At 41.6% G+C, this 22980-nt stretch overlaps 1 protein-coding gene across 1 annotated transcript in view; it reads right to left on the reverse strand.

Annotated features, from left to right (window-relative positions):
• cdk5rap2 (CDK5 regulatory subunit associated protein 2) overlaps positions 1–22718 on the reverse strand; it is a 128219-nt gene extending 105501 nt beyond the window's left edge. Inside the window, 3 exon segments of the mRNA XM_078226578.1 lie at positions 10614–10681; positions 12494–12564; positions 22406–22718. Coding sequence (XP_078082704.1) covers positions 10614–10681; positions 12494–12564; positions 22406–22458 — 192 coding nt within the window. The 5' untranslated portion in view covers positions 22459–22718.
• Between the last annotated feature and the right edge of the window lie 262 nt (positions 22719–22980).

The following is a 22980-nucleotide window of genomic DNA, read 5'->3' on the forward strand; positions in this document are numbered from 1 at the left end:
GTTTAAACTGTCATGGTCTGTAATATACAATGAAGTAAAATATAAGCACAAGCACAGTGGTAATGTTAGTGGATGTGTAATCCTGGGAGCTGGACTAATTATCCAGAACCCACCTTGGCAGTTGGGGATATTCAAAAATCAATTAACTAAATATAAAAGCTAGTTTCAGCAATGATGATCATGAAACTATAAAGTTGCTGTAAAAATCAAACTAGTTCACTAATGTCCCAACATTCATACCCAATCTGATCTATAATGACTCCAGACTCTTAGCTGCCTTCTACAAATGACCTTGCAAGCCACATAACTGTATTCAAGGAGGCTTCTTCTCAAAAGGCAAGTAGGAATAGGTAATAAATCCATGGCAACTGAGCCATATTTTCATATAAACAAATTAGTACATTTAAAAACTGCAGGGGTTGCTTAGACATTCTTACTCACGCATAGTTACAATTTTACAAAAACGATATCCACTACACTGGAGTTTCCCCCACCCGGTGCCCTAGGTGATTTTTCCTGTCCGGGTCTCATGTTTTCTCTCCTGCTCCGTCTTTTGTTCCTGCCCAATTTTCTCTCTTGCTCTTTGCCGTTCTACTCCACCAACGCACAATGCATTGATATCTTTCTTTTCATCATCAAAGAATCTCAACCCATTGGCAGCACTACAGGAAGGCCGACAATCAGAGGAAATTCCCACTGCAGTTGCACTGCTATGGGTCGTTTCTTTGAATTACAACAAGAAAAGGGAGGTGTGGTAAGGAGCTCTTCTAATCACTGTCTTAGATCACTGTCTTAAATACCCTGTAATATGTGAATCACTTTCTCATGCTTGGCACCTCAATGTGGCCTTTGAGAAGCCTGCTACTCAGTTAAATTATTTTTTCACTTTAACTTGTATTCTTAACAGATGTTACTCTGGCAGACTTTCATGCATTACTATTCTTCAAACTTCTCATTACTCCATCTGATAAAACCCAAGCATCTCCTTCCTCTCCCATTGTGCAAGCCATTTCTAGCCTTTCCTCTGCTCTCCAAAGTGATTTAACGTATCATCACCACTCAAACTTAAATCCACCATTCCTCTTTTCAACTCCTCCACCTCCCACATCAGTCACCCTAGGAATATCAATGTTTTCCTAAGTGGTTACGACTGTAACAATAGTATTTTGTCTCTTCCACAGCTTTTACCAGTCAACCATTCGAATATTTCAAATTCAAAATTGATACGGTAGAAATTCTTCAGGTCCTACCAAACAAATATTGTAACTCCTGCACCTTCAGTCGTTTGATTAAGCTGCGCTCGCTAGGTTGAAACTAAAGTTCAGCTCAAGGTTGACTCATCAATAGTGGCCCCATTTCATATTCCTTTTTTATTCCCTCAAATCTCCAATGAAAACCATCCCAGAATTGAAATACATGTCCTTCATTGTTAGAGGGATGGAGTTTAAAATCAGCGAGGTTGTGTTGCAGCTGTATAAGATGCTGGTGAGGCCATACCTGGAGTACTGTGTATAGTTTTGCTCTCCTTGCTTGAGAAAGGATGTACTGGCACTGGAGGGGGTGCAGAGAAGATTCACAAGGTTGATTCCAGGGTTGAGAGGCTTATGAAAAGAGACTGAATAGACTGGGACCAAACTCATTGGAATTCAGAAGAATAAGGGGAGATCTTATAGAAACATAAAAGATTATGAAGGGAATAGATAAGATAGAAGCAGGGAAGTTGTTTCCACTGGCAGGTGAAACTAGAACTAGAGTACATGGCCTCAAAATAAAGGGGAGCAGATTTAGGATTGAGTTGAGGAGGAACTTCTTCACCCAAAAGGTTGTGAATCTGTGGAATTCCCTGCCCAGTGAAGCAGTTGAAGCTACCTCACTAAGGCAAGGATAGATAAATTTTTGAACAGTAAAGGAATTAAGGGTTATGGTGAGCGGGCGGGTAAGTGGAGCTGAGTCCACAAAAAGGTCAGCCATAATCTTATTTGAATGGCGGAGCAGGCTCAAGGGGCCAGATGGCCTACTCCTGCTCCTAGTTCTTAAAGACTCAAACTGCAATCCCTCTTGCACCTTCGCAAGCACTCACCTTTCAACTAGGCTTCCATTTTTCCCTATAATTTTCCAAGCATTTGCAACCCACTAATTCCTATTTGTCGACATGCCTAGTCTTTTTCTCCTTGGTCACGCTATGAACTCATGCTTTTTTTCCCCCTTTACTTCTGTTTTTTTACAAAAACAACTTGTGTTTATGAATGGGAAATATCAATCTGTAATGCAAGGCTTCTTTTCAGTTCCCCATGGCCTCACTCAATCTCAATCAGCACAATGTCTTGTGTATCATGTTAAATTTTATTTTTAAAAATCATCAGCATCCTGTGAATCGTTAAAATGAATTGTTTGTCAGACAGCAAACATTCCAGGTTTGGGAAAATGGTGCTGGGGATCAAATGACATTTGGAGTCCTGCAAAAACGGCAAGAGAGCATAAACACAAATGGTCAGTGTATAAAAATTTTGCAATTGACAAAGATGTGGCGTCTGGCCACCATGAATGCTTTTAGTTTGTATATGCAATTCCACTCTTATCCAATTAAAAAAAAGTCTTCTTTCCCTTCCTGTTCAGCAGATTTACATAACAAAAGTCAATTGCAAAATGTTAACTCTTCTTTGAAGCAAATTACTTTTTAAAAACTCCTACATTTTAAGTAGAAATGAAAACATTAGACTGAACCATATACCTATAAATACATTACAGCTCAATGATTAAGGAGCACAACTCACTTACAGAGCCTGATTACAATTCCAATACGTTTCTGTGCAATAATGGTCACGCTGACCATGTTATAGTCCATCTATAATCACATTTCACTAGGATGCCAATTGAATTACATTTGTTTCCTGCAACCTTTGCTCAAACCAACATTTAGCAATTACAATTCTAAGATCATACCACCACCATGTCGAGAAAAAGTGGACAAAGCAGAAATAGAAACAGTTAGCCAAGATAGATGCCTGGAACCCTTTCACTGTATAAAAAGAGGGTTGAGTAATTACTCATTAAGTTAAACGCAACTGCTTCTTAATTGCAGCAATGTTTCAAAGAAATATTTATTTTCAATCATGTTAATTATGCCCACTCGTAAATCATGCGCTATTTTGAAAATATGCATTTTTGAATCACGAAGTCTCCTTGTTGTACTGTACATTCAAATTGCTGAGGAAGTCATAACAATGTCAAAATCTCTGATATCAAGTTTGGTCAACTAGAAACTCACGTATAAATGCCAACACCAGCTACACCTGTAGATGGCACTGTGAGAGAGATTTGCAATATGATTAAGTGCTCTGCGTTGAGCCAATACTCACTGTATGGCAAGCTGTCTGATATATATAGGCACTGGGCAGCCAGCAACATTCCCTTTAAAATTTAGTTGTGCACAGACTATAAAGACCATAAGATACAGAAGCAAAATTAGGCCACGCGGCCCATCGAGTCCGCTCTGCCATTTGATCATGGCTGATAAGTTTCTCAACCCCATTCACCTGCCTTTTCCCCATAACCCCTGATCCCCTTACCAATCAAGAACCTATCGATCTCTGTCTTAAATACACTCAATGACCTGGCCTCCACAGCCTTCTGTGGCAAAGAATTCCAAAGATTCACCACCCTCTGGCTGAAGGAATTCCTCCTCATCTCGGTTCTAAAGGGTCATCTCTTTATTCTGAGGCTGTGCTCTTGGATCCTAGTCTCTCTTACTAATGGAAACATCTTCTCCATGTCCACTCTATCCAGACCTTTCAGAATTCTGTAAATTTCAATGAGATCCCCCTTCACCCTTCTAAACTCCATCGAGTACAGACCCAGTGTCCTCAAATGCTCCTCATATGTCAAGCCTTTCATTCATGGGATCATTCTCGTGAACTATTTACATTTGCTTTATGATTTGTGCACACAAGTCATTTCTAAGGGAAAAATGCCTCGAAGGTACCTTTCAGGCCCAGTAGGAACTGATAGCCAGTGAATTCTCTCTGTAATATTTTTCGGTCTTTGGTCATTTTTTAATAATTTAAAATATTCCCTCTTTCTAGCTTCTCAATTTTACTTTAAAACAGAAAATTTATATCATTCGTGACCCAAATCAATAAGCATGTGACTTGAAAAGATTAAGCCTACGCACAGCGAATAGGAAGAAAAATAAGAGTTTCAAAGCTTTATTAAATATTTATAAAATCTAGTTGATCCAAGGTTTAACTGAGTTCTGAAGCAAAGGACTGTATCAAAAATCAATTGAGGTTCAACATGCATGGGCCATTCAGACCGATGAAGCAACGATCAACATTAACTCTGCTGGGCTACACATCTAAAAGTTTTAATCTTATGTTTAGCCTGATCTCCAAGGCAGAAATGTTCACAGACTCAAGAGTCACAGCCTATTACATATACCTGGGCCAAGTTCCAGGGATAAAGGACTGTGAACATGCTCCATCGAGAAACGTGTTAGTGAGATGTTCCACAGCTAAGGACTGAGTCAGTCTCTCAACAACAGGCTCCAGATCTGTTCAAATCTCAGAAATTAGTCTACCCAGTGGGAACACAAAGGAAAATTGAAGGGAAAAAAATGCTGCAAGACAGACATTTGCTCCTTTTATCTGTTTGCAGGAGTAACATCTCAACAAATTGAAATGTGATTATATCTTCCATGTGGGAGGAACATTGTTACACACTGGCTTCATTAGTCAACGTGGGGTTACACTAGATAGGCCAAATGGAAGGGGTGGGTGTTAATCATACAAGGTGACAAGGGAAAATATGCATCTGTAAGGGTGTAGGGAGGGTAAAACAGTAAAAGGACACTGTGTAGATGGAGAGATGGCACTTAGACCTGGAATAGATGCCAACCTAGAAGATGACAGAAAGCTAATGACTTGCAGCACAGGATTATGTAGGAGATAGTAAGCTGCAACAGAGTCATCAACAAATTGATTCTGTGCTAGGAGGGGGATCAGTCAATGGCAATGGAAACCCTTGGCATCAAAAACAGTCCCAACAACCTTTTCTGTGATCATGATGTTTTATCTTTAACATAAACTGCTCCAAGACATTTCCAAAGTTTAAAACAAAATTTGATGCTGTGCCACAAAGACATTAGGGAAGATGACCAAAAGCTTGGTCAAAAATGTTTTAAAGAGCCTCTTAAAGGAGGAAAAGAGATTGGTGGAGAGATTTAAGGTGAAAATGCCAGATCTTAAGGCCCAGGTAGCTGAAGGCATGACCAGGGAAAAGGTGAGGAGGTTGGGCCTGTACTCATTGAAGTTTAGATGAATAAAAGGCAACCTTATTAAGACATATAGGATTCACAGGAGGCTTGTCAGGGTAAATGCTGAGAGGTTGTTTCCTGTTATGGGAGAGTCTAGGACCAGAGAGTATAACCTCAGAGTAAGGCAAAGATGAGGAGGAATTTCTTCCCTCAGAGGGTAGTGAATTTGTGGGATTCTTTACCACAGAGAGGTGGAGAGGCTGGGTTAAGCATGTTCAAGGCTGAGATAGCAGGTGTTCCGGTTTCCTCCCACATTCCAAGGATGTGCGGGTTAGGTGGATTGGATATGCTAAATTGCCCCTTGGTGTCTGGGACATTAGCAGGGTAAATATGTGGGGCTACAGGGATAGGGCCTGTGTGGGATTGTTGTTGGTGCAGGCTCGATGGGCCAAATGGCCTCCTTCTGCACTGTAGGGATTCTTTGATAAGTGCTTCCCCCCTAGGTAACAACATGTCCACAAGTATGCTAATTTCACTACACTGGTCAACCCTTTCACTGTTCCTCAAGACAATCTTGGAGGAGTCACAACTTCCTCCAGCTAAACTCTGGAGAAACTAAAGTCTTCATTTTGGCCACTGCTAAAAACTCCATACCTTCTCCACAGCCAGTAGCTCAGATTAATTCAACTGGTTACAGACATGACAGAGGCAGAGGAGAGCTTCTAATTCCATACTGTCCATCACATAAACGGGTACATCCACCTCTACCCTGGCCATCAATGGCTCTACTTCAGCCCATGTGCAAGGCATCCAAGCTTTATTCAAATACTTTCCATTTTTCAGTCCACTAAAGCAAGAACAGAAGTGTAAACACGAATATGCACAACGGTTTCCGGGCAAAATAAATGAAGCATTTACAACACAACTTGAAATTGATGATAACGAAAATGGTTTTCTCTTTCTGGCTGCTATAAAAGTGGCTGCCTATTTTAAATGGTGACATTTTAGGTACTGGGGACCTCATCCAAGTTTGATATCTATTTTGAGACCATTTGAGATACGTGGATAGAATTTCTAGCTCACCACGTAATTGAAAGGAAACAAGGAGTAAATGGATATTGCAATGTTAAAGCAGTTGGATCTCAGAAGCTCTTTTGCTAAAATGATTCATTCTGGCTGGTATCCTAATGAATACAGCTGGGATATTCAACCTCGTTTTGTGATTCTATCAACCAGAATGAATTATGAGCCACGAAACTGAATTTATATATTTAACAAATCTCTTCTCCAAATAAAACCAACAACTTTATTCCATTTCAGGCAAGGATCATTTGAGATATGTATTTCTAAAAAAAAAATCTTCTCTCCTCTGCTCTGTTCCTCAAAGGCTTCCCAATTCCCCCTCTCATGTAAACATCCATAATTGAGACTTAAAAGGAACATACATCCAGGCATTTTCAAAGTGTCTTGGGAGGTTTGAAATGTAAGTAATACCTCAGCATCATCATGCCTTCAAAGCTGAGTAATACTCCTTCTGGAACTTAATCACCAACAAAAGTAAATGAATGGGCAGTAAGCCAAAGGAGAGGGGATAAGAGAAGTTGTCAGATGTAGGTTTTAAGGAAGGGGCCTTAAAAATGAGACAGAGAAAGAAAGCCAAGGAAAAAGTATGAGGCCAGAGTCACAGGAATAGAGAGTTCACGGAGGTGGGGGCTAAAAGTGATTCCAGATAACAAGGGGGAGGCCCATTAGAAAAACAATGACGACAATTTTAAATGTGATGCATTCGGGGCTGGGAGTCAAGGTAGGTTAACAAGGACAGAGGCAATGCATGTGCAGGACAGGACACAGAGGGTGTAGAATAGGAGGCTGGACAGGAGAGCATCAGAATAGTTGGGTCTAATGATAGGAAGGCCTGGATGAGAGTTACAGCAGCAGTTGTGTTGAGGTGGAGGTCGACAGTCTATGTGATAGAGATGATATGGTGCTAGAAGCTCTGTTAGGGATGATTAGGATGCCATCGTTGCGAACAGTCAAGTTCAACTGAAGATGATGATGCTGCTCATAACTTTTTAATTCATTCATGGCATGTGGGTATTGCTGGCTGGACCAGCATTTATTGTCTATCCCCAATTACCCTTGAACTGAATGGCCATATTAGAGTCACATGTAGGCCTGACCGGTAAGGATGGCAGATTTCCTTCCCTAAAGGGCATTAATGAACCAGATGGGCTTTTACAGCAACCAACAATGGTTTCATGGTCATCATTAGACTTTAATTGCAAGATTTTTATTTAATTCAAATTTCACAATCTGCTGTGGTGGGATTCAAACCCACCCCAAGAGCATTACCCCGGGTCTCTGGTCCAGTGACAATTTCACGATGCCACCACATCCCCCCACTTTGCTTTGCCTGTTAATTTCAAGAACCCAAAGATTTTACTTTGAGAAAGTAAGTCAATTTCATTCTCTTCCAACCTGAAGTTTTACATAACTAAATGTGGGCTTAAGTCAGAAATCCTCATGTTAAATCCTGCCCTAAAGTTCCTTACACTGGATTTTAATCAAATACAAGTTGACAGAAGTAGGAAAAAAACAAATTCAGAGACAAATACAATTAACCAGCATTCAAAACACGGAGAGAGTACAGTATTGTACTCCACACCCATCTGATCTCATCAGTCTGACTATGTTTTACAACGGACAATTGGCACTGCTGCAGCAACAAAGCAAGCTCTGAAGTGTATACTTAGCTGGGTAACTGTGATGGAAAAGAGTCAAGTGTGAATCATAAAGCATAAGAAAAGCTTTTCCTTCCATGGTTATATATCCCTTACACCAGTGTTCTGATCGCCTGCATACATAGAGCAAAAAGAACCTGGAGAATTATACTGTGAAAGTATAATTAAGGCCAGGCGACAAAGGAACTATTAATGAAGATCAAGAAGCATCAAGTTAATGTAATTGAATTGAGTTTAAAATGTACCCAAGCTTCAGTACAATTAAGTTCCGTTCTACAGGAGAGGAAGAAATTCTCAACCGACAGTCTTTAGACAAAAACCGCATCAAAATTATTCCATCTTGGATGATGGGAATATGGAATTAGAAACAAACAGATCAGCCATGAGCTAATTGAATGACAGGGTAGGCTCAAGGGGCCTAATGGCCTACTTCTGCTCCTATTTCATATGTAAAAGTTATAAAATGCCAACACACTAAATTGTAAGGAAAATTGAATTATTATTTAAAGAACAGGAAGATACAGGACTATGGGAGAATAGCAGGCAGTGGGATTAGTTTTGGCTTTTTCTTGCAAAAATATATGACTGGTATGGTTGGCCTGGTTCCAGTATCTGTGGTGATCGTAAGATCTAGGTTTTCCCCATATATATAATCAGTGGACAGCTTTTAGAAATCAAACACTCTTGATGTTATCTGCATCCATTAAAAGCCATTTAATAAAATAAAAGCTTTCTTTTCTTAAAAATTCACAACAATTTTGACATCAATAAAGAATGGCTTTATGCTACCACACTGTTAGCATCACTGTTCATTAACACTAAGCCAGGCTATTCTCCCAGTTCAGTGCTTTCTTTACCTTTAGCTACATGGCCCAAAATAAATAGAAGTCTCCAAGCTTGAATGTCAATGCTGCCAAACATGCTGCCAAGAAAATGCTTTTTCTGGACTGAGCCAAGCAATTTCACCTATTCATTATGGAGAGTAAGGTGCATAGATACTGAAAGGCATGCCACCTACTACAGAACTGACAAATATATACAATATCCAAGAGAATCTTAAACTCAATACATCTTTTTAAAATGAGCTCAGTAAAACACAAAAGAATCTTTCTTAATAACCCAGCAAAAAGCGACTAGACGAAACGGCTCAGCTATAATGAATTTCCCCGCTTTAAAAAGCAAACATACAAGTCCGCAATCTAGTTAGCTTTTTGGAAGTCCACCTTCTGATCAGTGTTTTTTTTTCTCTGACCCAATTATGTCAGAATCGAGCTTGCTTGTAAACAACAAGCTTACTTAATCAGGTCTTAACTCTGAGATTTCTGACTGGGATAATAAACTTTCTCCCCAAGAAAACTGAATAATCAGGTGCTGAAGATTCTTAAGTTTTTTATCCATCTCTAAATAAATCAAACTTTTTTTTGAAAAATGGGCAATTTGAGAAAAGAACAGAAGTTAGGGTCTTCAACTAGGGCTTAATAGTGCAATTCTGAGCAGCTTACAAGTCCATGGTCTTCAGCGAACATTACTTTTTTATTTAATGTTCTGTAACTTATCAGAAAATGTCCAGACCCTCAATTGCCATTAAGTCTCAACATTCTAAGAATTTGCTATGCAGCTGCAACCATAAAAGTCATCACAAGTACTTCATAACTCAAATTTATTTACAACATTTCAAATAGTGCCACAACAGCATCATAGAATCTCTACAATACAGAAGGAGGCCATTTGGCCCATCAAGTCTGCACCAACAATAATCCCACCCAGGTCCCATCCCCGTAGCCCCACATATTTACTCTCCGAATCCTCCTGACACTAAGGGTTAGGGTTAGAGTGTGGGAGGAAACCGGAGCACCCGGAGGAAACCCACACAGAAATGGAGAGAACATGCAAACTTCACAGACAGTCACCCGAGACTGGAATTGAACCTGGGTCCCTGGCACTGTGAGGCCGCGGTGCTAACCACTGTGCCACCGTGCCACCTCAACATCAGGATGTTTTGTTTCTATTTTAAACTGAATATACCCAACAAAGGCTTTTTATTAGCCATTTTAAAACAGGGTTTAATTCAATCCAGTAAGTGTGAAGAAAAGTCCCTATTGCTTGAGAATGAAAGGAAATAGAGGGAAAAAAAGTGTGCAAACATGATTTGAGATCCTGAATAGTAGAACAGCACCCTTTTGACTGTAATAACCCATCAGGCCATTGTGCAATTCAGGCATTCAAGTGCAGAAATTTTTCCTAGGATTTCTGGGAAGATAGTAAATTTTGTTGAAGCAAAGAAGGTGACTGTCAATGAGGCAAAATTTTGCCTTTTGGACAAATAGTCCAAATTCAACTGTAAATGAGCACGAGAATAATCGACAGTATTAAAAACATATCTGAAAGTTATAATATCTCATGAGTAAAATATATTAGTTGAACTGCAGTGGCCTTCTATGCATATCAATAAATACTGTTGATTTATAGGTAATCAATGTAAGGGAGAAAAATAGGTACCTTGGGATTTTAATTGAGGAAGGAACACTTCTGGAATTGATGCAGTTCTACTGTAGTTTGAAAAGGGTTACTGGTGATTAGAATTAGTCTTTTCTGGGAGGTTAAAGTAACATACAACCTACCGTTTCAAACTCTTTCATAGTACGAGCACGAACTGGAGACAATTTCCCAACAGTGACATTCGGCAGCACTGAAAATTGAGACAAAAGAGTTCAGTGAAAATGTCCAAGTAAGGCAGTCATCACGAAAGAGCAAACAAAGGTTTGGAGCCAGACCCAGAATCAACAGAACTTCAGGACTGAAACTGGGACAAGACAAATATGCTTGGTCACATCCTTCCATTATGTAGGAGGAAAATATGCAAACAGCAGCCTAGCTGGTTCACTTGTATTTTAGTTAAAGCTGACTGGTCTCGACCAACTTTATGCAGTAAGTTTTTAAACTACCAGATCCAAATTCCATCTCCAAACTCTGTCGCCTGGGGCTTGGCTCCTCCCTCTGTGATGAGATCCTGAATTTCCTAACCAACAGACTGCAATCAGTAAGGATAGGCAACAACACCTCCTCCACGATCATCCTCAACCCCAGTGCTCCACAAGGCTGTGTTCTCAGCCCCTTACTCTACTCCTTATACACCTATGACTGTGTGGCCAAATTCCCCTCCAACTCGATTTTCAAGTTTGCTGATGACACCACCATAGCGGGGGTCAGATCTCAAACAATGACGAGACAGAGTACAGAAAGAGATAGAGAATCTGGTGAACTGGTGCGATGACAATAATCTCTCCCTCAATGGCAAAAATGAAGGAGCTAGTCATCAACTTCAGGAAGCATAGTGGAGAACATGCCCCTGTCTACATCAACAGGGATGAAGTGGAAATGGTTGAGAGCTTCAAGTTCTTGGGTGTCCAGATCACCAACAACTTGTCCTGGTCCCTCCATGGAATTACATACAGACATTTATAGAAAGTTAATTATTGAAACTTTTATTTGATAAGTTCACAGTCTTGTTCACATATCTTGTTACTCAGATGGGTTGCACAGTATGTAGTACCATTAAATTACTTAATCCAATGTAGAATGCCAAACTACAACACATCATTTTATTTTTGTTTGTGAAGTTACAGAAATACTGTGATAGGGTTACTGTTGTGAAAAGTTAAACAATGTCACTGTAATTTTTATTAAAAAGGTTATAAAAATGCCTATAAAAAAAACATTAGTGATATCACACATAGGTCCACACTAATCCATAGTCCTAAAGGGTTTTCCATCTCTCTCACACACAGGTTCAGCAATTTTTTAAAGCAACAATGTTTGGAGGGAGGAAACCATAAATTAGGTTGATTGGCCATGATAAAATTGCCCCTTGGTGTCCTGAGATCCATAGGTTAAAGGGATTAGTGGATAAAATATGTAGGGATATGGGGGTAGGGCCTGGGTGGGATTGTGGTCGGTGCAGACTCGATGGGCCGAATGGCCTCTTTCTGCACTGTAGGGTTCTATGATTCTATAAATAGTATCAAATAAAAGTCAAATAACAGATTCAAAATTGGATTTGCTTTTTGTAGCAATTGATTAACATTTTGTCCAAAATACTTTGAAACGCATTTTGGCTTCAAGCTTCCCTGAACGATTTCATTTTGCCAGTGAAGAACATTTTCCGGGATAATTGGTTGGAGAACAAGTCAGACATTTCCATAGCTATCAGTACGCAACAGCACCAGGGACTGCAGGCTTGTTGTGCGACTAGTGAAAAAATATTGCTCATCACTATAAACTAAGAAATATAATGTCAAGTCTACTGCACCAAAGTAGTTTACCAACTGGTTAGCATGGAAACATGAAGCCAGCCAGCAGTAGGGTACAGATTGAACAGAGCAATTACAGATCCACATCTAAACTATGTGAACTACATTAAGCAATACAGAGGGAGGAGAATTAACCTCCAGAACAGGTAACCATCTTTGATGATGAAATTAAATTGAAACCATGCACCTACCAAGGGCATTTTCTTTGACAGGACTGTTGTCTGCAGCAGCTGTGACATCTGGCAGTTTAGAGACATTGGAGCTGGAAGACATAAGCAAATATTTCATGAAATATAATTATAGTCTAAGGCAACTATAACAAGCAATAGCAAAATGTAACTGTATACCTGTGCAGACAAAAAAAGAATGAGAAACAAAACTTGGGTATATATCATGTGACTCTCACCAATTTCTACAGATGCACCAGAGAAAACATTCTTTCCAGATGTATCACATGGTATGGCTCCTGCTCTGACCAAGACTAGGCAAAGATATTCTAGAATTAGCTGTAAACATGCTGCTGTTCTACATGACTTGTGAATACATCTCTTGTTATTCAGTAATGAAGTCTCTGAAAGTGCATCATTATAATCGTAATGAATGACGGAGCAGACTTAACAGATCTTATGGTCTACTCCTGCTCCTATCACTTGTATTTTTGACTGCACTGTGATAACCGGCTATTGGTTCATTCCTATACAGATGCACCATAGAAAGCATTCTTTCTGGTTGTATCACAGCTTGGTATGGCTCCTGCTCTGACCAAGACCGAAAGAAACTACAAAGGGTTGTTAATGTAGTCCAGTCCATCACCAAACCAGCCTCCCATCCATTGGCTCCGTCTACACTTTCTGCTGCCTCGGAAAAGCAGCCAGCATAATAAAGGATCCCACACACCCCAAACATACTCTCTTCCACCTTCTTTTGTCAGGAAAAAATCTCAAAACTCTGAGATCACTTACCAACCGATTCAAGAACTTCTTTCCTGTTGCCATCAGATTTTTGAATGGGCCCATCATATATTAAGCAGATCTTTCTCGACACCCTAACTATGACTGTAACACTACATTCTGCACCCTGTCCTTCCCTTTTCCCCAATGTACTCTATGAACGGTATGCTTTGTCTATGTGGCAGGCAAGAAACAATACTTTTCACTATATCCCAATACAATAATAAATCAAATCAAAACATGTAGCATCTAGAACGGTTGCAATCATTTTCCCCACACAAGGTGTGAGCAACATAGTAAAGCACATTCAAAAGTCCCACCTTTTGAATTCCAAAACTGTTTCACAAGACTGTGAACTATCTTGTTACTCACATAGTTCATTTGAACTAAAAGAGCATCCTCCTATTAAAAATTAAAGACCCAAGTACATTTTTTAATGAGAATTTTAATCATGGTAAATGTATATGCATAAGAAATAGAAAAGACCTCTATACAGTGTACAAAAACAATATTTCTTTAATGATTTCTTCATCACAATAAGAATATTTCTCATGGGTTCCTACAGTACTCTTGCGAGGTCAAAGGGGTTCCAGGACTGGAAAAGTTTGGGTAACCCTGGAGTAGAGCATTTATGACATTCCAGAACAACTACTTTACATATGCATTCAACATAGAAAAAAAATATCCAATAACAAGGCAAACTTGTTAGCTTGCAGTTAGCAGTGGTTACAAACATTGGGAGGGGCAAAGCTACATAATGATAGGTGAGCAAAATTTAGTGGGTGGGAAGAGTCAAAATGTTTACAGAGGACAAGTAAGAGAGCTTTTAAACAGCCAAATCTGAAGATGAAAAGCATGGATGCGAGCTTCAACAGCTTATCAGCTGAGGTAGAGCCAGTGGTGGGCAATAGAGGTAGAAGAGCGGTCTTTTGTAATGGAGAAGAAAATGGGATGGAAGTTCAGCTCTAGATAAAATAGTCCACTTCAGCCAAACAGTTACCGGGGAGAAAAGTGAACTCTGACAGGGTAGGATGCTCAAACGTAAGCCCATTCAGCCCATCGGCTCTGCATTGACTCTCCGAAAGAGCATCTTCCCTAGGCCAACCCCCTCACCCTATAACCCCATGCATTTACCATGGTCAATCCACCTAACCTGCATATCTTTAGACATTCCACTGTTTAACGAAAGGAAATTGCGGTCCATCCAAGACAAACATGTTGTTCTTAATAATAAATCAGATTAAATATTGAGAGAGCATAAATTGTTATGCAAAACCTGGATTAAGTGAGAACAAGGATTCCTACCCTCATATATGATATTAAATTAAGAAATCTACAAAGGACAATTTTACCTGAATAAGAAAATGTTCAAAGTAGACATCTAAATTTTTGTTAAGTATTTTACCTTTATTGTGCCAAGTATTTAGGTATTAGCTCTGGGCTATGTCTTAACTCACTTTTCAAAGAATTTCAACAGTCATTTTAGTGTGAACATAAATGGACAATGTGTCATGTATTAGCTTTCCCAGGAGACAGGAGGATGCCATGGGAATCCCATGTGAACACTTTTATCGTCGAGCGAGTTCCCCTGGTAATAGGGACTTAAGCCTTTGATAAGGGAGACCCAGGACTGGGCCTGCAGAACTACTTGTCCCAGGCAGGGACTAGTGTACATACACCACGGTACTGGTTTTACTTTGCATTCTGTAAATAAACCCATTGAGCTTCTCGAGTTACTACACATAGGTAAGATGTCTGCCTTGGCACACTGTGTTTGGAGTGAGCCCTGAAGCCATCACCTCCTGACTCAGCCTGCATTATGTTCCTTTTGTCTGACATTTCAAATACTAGTCCCTGGACTAGTATTCCAGAGACACAGGCTAACGTTCTTTGGGCATGGGTTCAAATCCCACCATGGCAGCTGATGAAATTTAAATTCAATTAACAAGCTGGAATTGAAAGCTAGTCTCAGTTACAGTGACCATGAAAACGTTGTCAATAGTCATTGAAATATCTGGTTCACTAACGCCCTTTAGGAAAAGAAATCTGCCGTTCTTCCCTGTTCTGACCTACATGTGACTCCATACCTACAGCAACGTGGTGTGGTTCTTAACTGCCCTCTGAAATGGCCTAGCAAGCCACTCAGTTCAAGGGCAATTGGGAATGGACAACAAATGCTGACCATGCCAGTGATGCCCACATCCCATGAAAGGATAAGAGTAAAAGAAATGTGAATTGAGAAGTTGTACTCAGGTCTGGTCTGTCTTTTCAGGTGTATGTTAAGGATTCCATGACACGATTTAAAGAACAGCAGTGGATCCTGGCCAATATTTCTAAATTAAATTTCTCAATTAAATCTGGTAATTTATTTCATTTTTGTGGTGCATTTCTGCATGAATGGGATGCTGTGTTTCTCTTCTATAACAATGATAACATGTCAAACCTTAACAGTTCATTATATAAAATGCAAGTATTTAGATTTTGAAAGCAACGATTTGTCCTTTTACTGCAATCAACCACGCATGAAGGTTTTAATTTCTTTCAGTCTGCTTACAGAATTTGCTTTTTCATTGTGAACGTCAGCCAAAATTGTGGGTGAAAGTCTGATGACATGTACAAGTATAGCAGCCTAGTGTAGCAAAATGTCTCAAATTTCATGCTGCAGTAATAAAGTAAAATCCTGCACTGTTAGTGTCGCTCACATCTCTCAAGGCAAAAAGAAAGCTTCACAAGATTCTCAACATCCAAAGCAATTTCTTTGACTTTTAAAAAAAATTATTTCTTGAGATGCGAGTGTCACTGACAACCAGTATTTTTTGTCCATCTGAAATTACTTGAGAATGTGGCAAGGCACCTTCTTGAACCACTGCAGTCCACATGGATGTATGTATATCTGCACCTATACTGCTGTTAGGAAGAGTGTCCCAGGATTTTGAGCCAGCAACGGTGAAGGAACAATGTCATTGTTCCAAGTTAGGATAGCGTGTGGCTTGGTTCCCATGCATCAATTGCCCTTGTCCCTCTAGTTGAGGTTATGGTGTGTAAGATGTTGTTAAAGGAGCCTTGGTAAGTTGCCGCAGTGCATCTTGTAAATGGTATACCCTGCTGCCCAATGGTGGTGAAGAGAGTAAATGTTTAGGTGGTAGGTGGTGGCATTCAAGCTGACTGTTTTGCAATATCACATGGAGCAGACTGAATTGGCTGAAGACTGGTCACCTCAGGAGCTGGCAGAGATGGATCATCCACTCAGCAGTTCTGGCTGAAGATGGTTTCAAACGCTCTGCTTGAGCTTCCTGAGTGTCGTTGGAGATTCACCCAGGCAAGTGCAAAGTTTATTATCACACTCTTGACTTGTGCAAGGTGACCAAGCTCTGGGACTTAGAAGGCGAGTTACTCGACATTGAATTCTAACATTTCCTTGCAGCCACAATATTTATGACAGGTCTAGTTAAAGTCAAGGAGTGGCAAACATAGTAAATATGATGAAAATGGGTTGGGCCTAGGATATTCATGATGTGGAGATGCCGGCGTTGGACTGGGGTAAACACAGTAAGAAGTTTAACAACACCAGGTTAAAGTCCAACAGGTTTATTTGGTAGCAAAAGCCACACAAGCTTTCGGAGCTCTAAGCCCCTTCTTCAGGTGAGTGGGAATTCTGTTCACAAACAGAGCATATAAAGACACAAACTCAATTTACATGAATAATGGTTGGAATGCGAATACTTACAACTAATCAAGTCTTTAAGAAACAAAACAATGTGAGTGGAGAGAGCATCAAGACAGGCTAAAAAGATGTGTATTGTCTCCAGACAAGACAGCCAGTGAAACTCTGCAGGTCTAGGCAACTGTGGGGGTTACAAATAGTGTGACATGAACCCAATATCCCGGTTGAGGCCGTCCTCGTGTGTGCGGAACTTGGCTATCAGTTTCTGCTCAGCGATTCTGCGCTGTCGTGTGTCGCGAAGGCCGCCTTGGAGAACGCATACCCGAATATCAGAGGCCGAATGCCCGTGACCGCTGAAGTGCTCCCCATCAGGAAGAGAACAGTCTTGCCTGGTGACATGGGGAATCTATGCAGACGCTGCGACAACGGATGAATGAACACCGCTCGACAATCACCAGGCAAGACTGTTCTCTTCCTGATGGGGAGCACTTCAGCGGTCACGGGCATTCGGCCTCTGATATTCGGGTAAGCGTTCTCCAAGGCGGCCTTCGCGACACACGACAGCGCAGAGTCGCTGAGCAGAAACTGATAGCCAAGTTCCGCACACACGAGGACGGCCTCAACCGGGATATTGGGTTCATGTCACACTATTTGTAACCCCCACATTTGCCTAGACCTGCAGAGTTTCACTGGCTGTCTTGTCTGGAGACAATACACATCTTTTTAGCCTGTCTTGATGCTCTCTCCACTCACATTGTTTTGTTTCTTAAAGACTTGATTAGTTGTAAGTATTCGCATTCCAACCATTATTCATGTAAATTGAGTTTGTGTCTTTATATGCTCTGTTTGTGAACAGAATTCCCACTCACCTGAAGAAGGGGCTTAGAGCTCCGAAAGCTTGTGTGGCTTTTGCTACCAAATAAACCTGTTGGACTTTAACCTGGTGTTGTTAAACTTCTTACCTAGGATATTCCCCAGAGACACTCCTGTACTGATATCCTGGGGCTGAGGTGACTGGCCTCCAACAACCACCACCATCCTCCTTTGCACTTGGTGTTACTGCAATCAGTGTAGAGTTTTCCCCCCGATTTCCGAAGACTCCAATTTTGCTAGGGCTCCTTAAATGCCTTGACGTCAAGGGCAGTCGTTTCCATCTCATTTCTGGAATTCAGTTATTTTATGTTTGGACCAAGGCTGCAACAAGCATTAAAGCTTGGGGAACTCAAACTGGGCAGTGAGGAGGTCATTGCGGAGTAAGTGCCATTTGATAGCATTGTTGACAATGTTTAGAATTACAGAATGGTCACAGCTCAGAAGGAGGCTATTCGGCCTGTTATGTGTGCACTGGCTCTCTGAAGGAGTAATTTACCTAGCACCACTCCCTGGCCTTCTCCCTGTAGCCCTGCAAATTCTTCCTTTTCACATAATAATCCAATTCCTTCTTGAATGCCTCAACTGAACCTGCCTCCACCACACTCATTCCAGGACCAAACTACTCACTGTGTGAAAAAGTTTTGCCTCATGTCTTTATTGCTTCTTTTGCCAATCACCTTAAATCTGAACTCTCTTGTTCTTAATCCTTACTTTCTATTACTTTTCTAACTGAGAGTATACTGATGAGGTGGTACCTGGTTGAACTGGATTAGTCCTGTTTTTTTGTGACACAACATATCATTGCAATTTTCTACAATGTCAGGTAAATGCCAATGTTATAGACTGCCAGTGTTGTCAATGTTGTTCCAGTGTAGTTGGGATGCAGCTAGTTCTGAAACACATTAGAATAGCAAGGATGTTATCAGGGCCCACAGACTTTAATGTATCCAGTGTTTTCAACTGTTTCTTGATATCACATGGAGTGAATTGAATTGGCTGAAAACTGTTGACCTCAGGAGGAGGCAGAAATGGATCATCTATTTGGCAGCACTGGCTGAAGATGGTTTCAAATGCTCCTTCACTAATGTGCTGGGCTTCCCCCATCACAGAGGATGGAGATCTTTGTGGACCCTGCTCCTCTGGTTGGTTGTTTAATTGTCCATCACTATTCATGATTGATGTGACAGGACTGCAGAACTTTAATCTGATACATTAGTTGCAGGATCGTTTAGTCCAAAGCGGGTTGCTTCCGCTGTTATGTATGCAGTCCTGTGTTGTAGCTTCACCAGGTTGCTATCTCATTTTTAGGAATGCCTGCTGCTTCGAGCATGCTCTACATTGGGGCTGAATGCCTGCTGCTGATGGTCCATGGCAACTCACGGCTGCCCTGATTTGAATTTATCCCGTTTAGCAGTGGTAATGTGGGACAACATGGTGAAGGGTGTTCTCACTGCAAAGGACTTCATCTTCATAAAGATTGTGCAGTGGTCACTCCCACTAATACTGTCATGCTGCAACAAGTAGATTGCTGAAGAAGTCAAGTAGGTTTTACCCCTCTTGTTGGCTCACTCATCATCTGCTGCAGATAGGTCCTTCAGGATGCAACCAGCACAGCTAGTACTTCATTTATTAGTGTCACAAATAGGCTTACATTAACACTGCAATGAAGTTACTGTGAAAAACCCCTCGTCGCCACACTCTGGCACCCGTTCGGGTACACGGAGGGTAAATTTAGCATGGCCAATGGATCTAACCAGCGCGTCATTCGGACTGTAGGAGGAAACTGGAGCATCCGGAGGAAACCCACGCAGACGGGGAGAAGGTCTGTGTGGAGTTTGCACAGACAGTGACCCAAACAGGGAATCGAACCCGGGTCCCTGGCACGGTGAGGCAGCTGTGTTAACCACTATGCCACCGTGCTGCCCAGGTAGTGGTGCTACGTAGCCACTTTTGATGATGGAGACTGAAGTTCCTCGCATTGAGTTCTTCCTATGCAAATGCTACCTTAAGCGCTTCTTCCAAGTATGTTCAACTTGGAGGAGTATAGATTCATCAGTCGAGGGAGGGTGGTAATCAGCAGGAGGTTTGATCTAATCCATGTGACTTCACGTGGTCCAGAGTGAATTTTCAGGATTCTTCATCCCAACTGTATACTACATCACCTCCAGTGGATCTGGCATGCCAGGACAAGACATACCCAAGGAAGAAGATGATGTACAAATCCAAGACATTGGTGTGAAGCAATGATTCAGTGAGTATGATTGCATGAAGCTATCACTTAACTTGTCAGTGGGACTTATCTCTCAATTTTGGTATAAATCCCCAGATGTTAGCGAGAAAGACTTTGCAGAGAGTCTGCTTTTGTTGTGTCTGGTAGCTCAGTCAAGATGTGGAGATCCACTCCATCTGACGAAGGAGCAGTGCTCCGAAAGCTTATGGTATTTGCTACCAAATAAACCTGTTGGACTTTAACCTGGTGTTGTGAGACTTCTTACTGAGCTCAGTCAATGCCAGATTATTCACTGGTTTTATTTTTATTCAATTTTTCAGCAGCAGCTTGATAAAAGTGAGTGGTTTGCTAGGCCATAGGGTAATAAAGAGTCATGTTGTTTTGTGTCTGGAAGCACATTACGCCAGACCAGGTAAGGCCAGTAGATTTCCTTCCCTAAAGGACACTTGTGGACCAGGTGAGATTTTACAACAGTCCATTTACTTCATGAGGATTATTATTTCCCCCAGCTCATGTCATCAGAGGATTAGTCTAGACCTTTGGTTTGCTTGCACATTAACATTACCATAATGCCACCATCCCTTCAAGAACAATATTGGTTACATGTGCAAAAACATTTTTCTGCTTCCACTACTCTGGCAGCTGAGAACGAAAAGAGCAGCAATATCATGGGAACATCAGCAGCTCCAAGTTCTCTTTCATTACCCTGATTCGGGCACACACCAGCCTTCTTTCATCATTGCTGTGTCAACATCCTGAAATTCCCTAACACTACTTTGAAGCACCAGAGGTTTGAAAAGCTGACTGACCACAATTTCAGAGTAACTAGGGATGGTAAATATAATCAAAGAATCCATACAATGCAGATGCAATACAATGCACATCGAATCTGCACCGATTCTCCCAAAGAACCTTCCATTCAGGCCTACACCTCCACCTATCCGTGTAAACTGTGCATTTAGCATGGCTAATCCACCTAACTGACATTTTTGGACTGTCAGAGGAAACCAGGGCAGCCAGAAGAAACCCAGACAGATACAGGGGAACATGCAAACTCCACACACAGTCACCCAAGGCCAGAATGGAACCTGGGTCCCTGGCGTTGTGAGGCAGCAGTGCTAACCACTGTGCCAGTGTGCTGTCCCAAATAAATATGACTTTGCCAACATCACCCACATCTCATGAACATATGTCATGTACAAGTTAAAACCCTGCTTCAACCCATCTCTATAATTTCTATGGACTGGCCCACTAATAGTTAGTAGCATAGTGCATTGTGAAGGTGACCAAGTATTATCTTTCACCAAGTAGCTATCTGGTTACATTGATGTCTTCCCTCCTGTTATGTTGCATGTTTTGCTGTAATAGTAATCTAGTTGAACTTTCTTCAATAGTTATCAAGCTACAAAACACTGACACTCAAAAATGGTGGTGTATGATTTAATATAATTTACAGGTAATACATACCAAAATAAACAATTTGTTACAAGAAAATGTATCAATCTTTCCAATAAACAAAACAATACCCGTGTGTATCTGTTCTGTGATTGAAAACAAAAGTTTTGTTTTCAATCACAGAACAGATACACACGGGTCTTCCAGATAGAAGAAATAACAAAATCAAAATCTGAACCAAAAAAAAGAACAAAAGTAAAATCTGAACCAAAAACTGAAAAATGCTGGAAAAACTCAGCAGGTCTGGCAGCATCTGTGGAGCGAAAGAGAGAGCGAGAAACAGTAACGTTTCTGGCCCGTATAATTCTTCTTCAAAAAAATGTTATCAGACGGTAATAACATTTGTTAAAAGGCACACAAATCGGATAAGTACCGTTTGCATTTTCCTTAAAGATCAACAAAGGGATGCCAGGGCAATTACTTTCAGTTAACAAAGAGCAATCTGAAGATCAGTTCCTCATTACAAGACGAGCAAACAAACAATCGGATGTGCAGATTATCAGCTTGACACAAGGAATACAATAGGAGCGATTGAGCATTGCCGTTCACAGGTCCCCAGTGCTGCTCGGATCCAGCGGTGGAGGATGGCCGGGGTACAGCCTGACAGTTAGGAGCAGCAGCCTGTGGGCTTTTCCCCTCACAGAGGCGGCCTGAAGACAGACAGGGTATTGTTGGCAGGATCACCTTCCCGCCGTCGAGCAGGCAATCTGTGGATGTGAGCCCACAGCAGGGCTGAATGAGAGGAGTCAGGACAACAGCGACTGACAAATCCTTCAGACCAACTAAATAACGTCCAAAATTCAAACCGGAGAGCAGCCGCCTGCCCTTCCCTCCAGCCCCCTCGTCCCAAACACCAACTTCACACCACCATAGACAAACATACAGAGAGATCAGCCCCATCCCGCACACTCCCCGGGCCCGCAGCACCTACCTGCCGTTCAAATCTAGAGGTAAAGTCGGGTCTTCCCCAATAACCGAGTCCATCGCTGTCAGCCGTTGCTTTTTATCAATTTAGACTTCACTCGCTGTCAGGTCCCGGCCGCCGGGCTTGTCCGAAACCCGATGTCGCCCACCCCCCTTCCCTCACACCTGGTCTGGGATCGGGATTGGGTCCGCAGAGTGGATCCGGGATTCAGAGCGGGTCCCGGTCAGCCCGATCCCCGTCCCGCTGCCGCTCGCCTCCGGATTCAACTGCCGCCATTTTAACCGCCGCGCCGCATCATGGGAGAGGGCCAACCGACAGCGCCGCGCCTGCGTGCATGGCACCCTGTCACCAGAGGGTGAACTGGCAGAGAGAGGGAGAGTGAGAGAGGAATAAACAGAGAGAGTGTGGGCAAGAGAGAGAGAGTGAGGGAGAGGAATAAACAGAGAGAGAGTGGGAAAGAGAGAGAGTGTGTGAGGGAGAGGGGAATAAACAGAGTGTGGGAAAGAGAGAGAGAGTGAGGGAGAGGAATAAACAGAGAGTGGGAAAGAGAGAGAGAGAGATGGGGAATAAACAGAGTGTGG

This window comes from Mustelus asterias, chromosome 13 (genome assembly GCF_964213995.1).
Source record: "Mustelus asterias chromosome 13, sMusAst1.hap1.1, whole genome shotgun sequence".
NCBI classification, from domain to species: domain Eukaryota; kingdom Metazoa; phylum Chordata; class Chondrichthyes; order Carcharhiniformes; family Triakidae; genus Mustelus; species Mustelus asterias.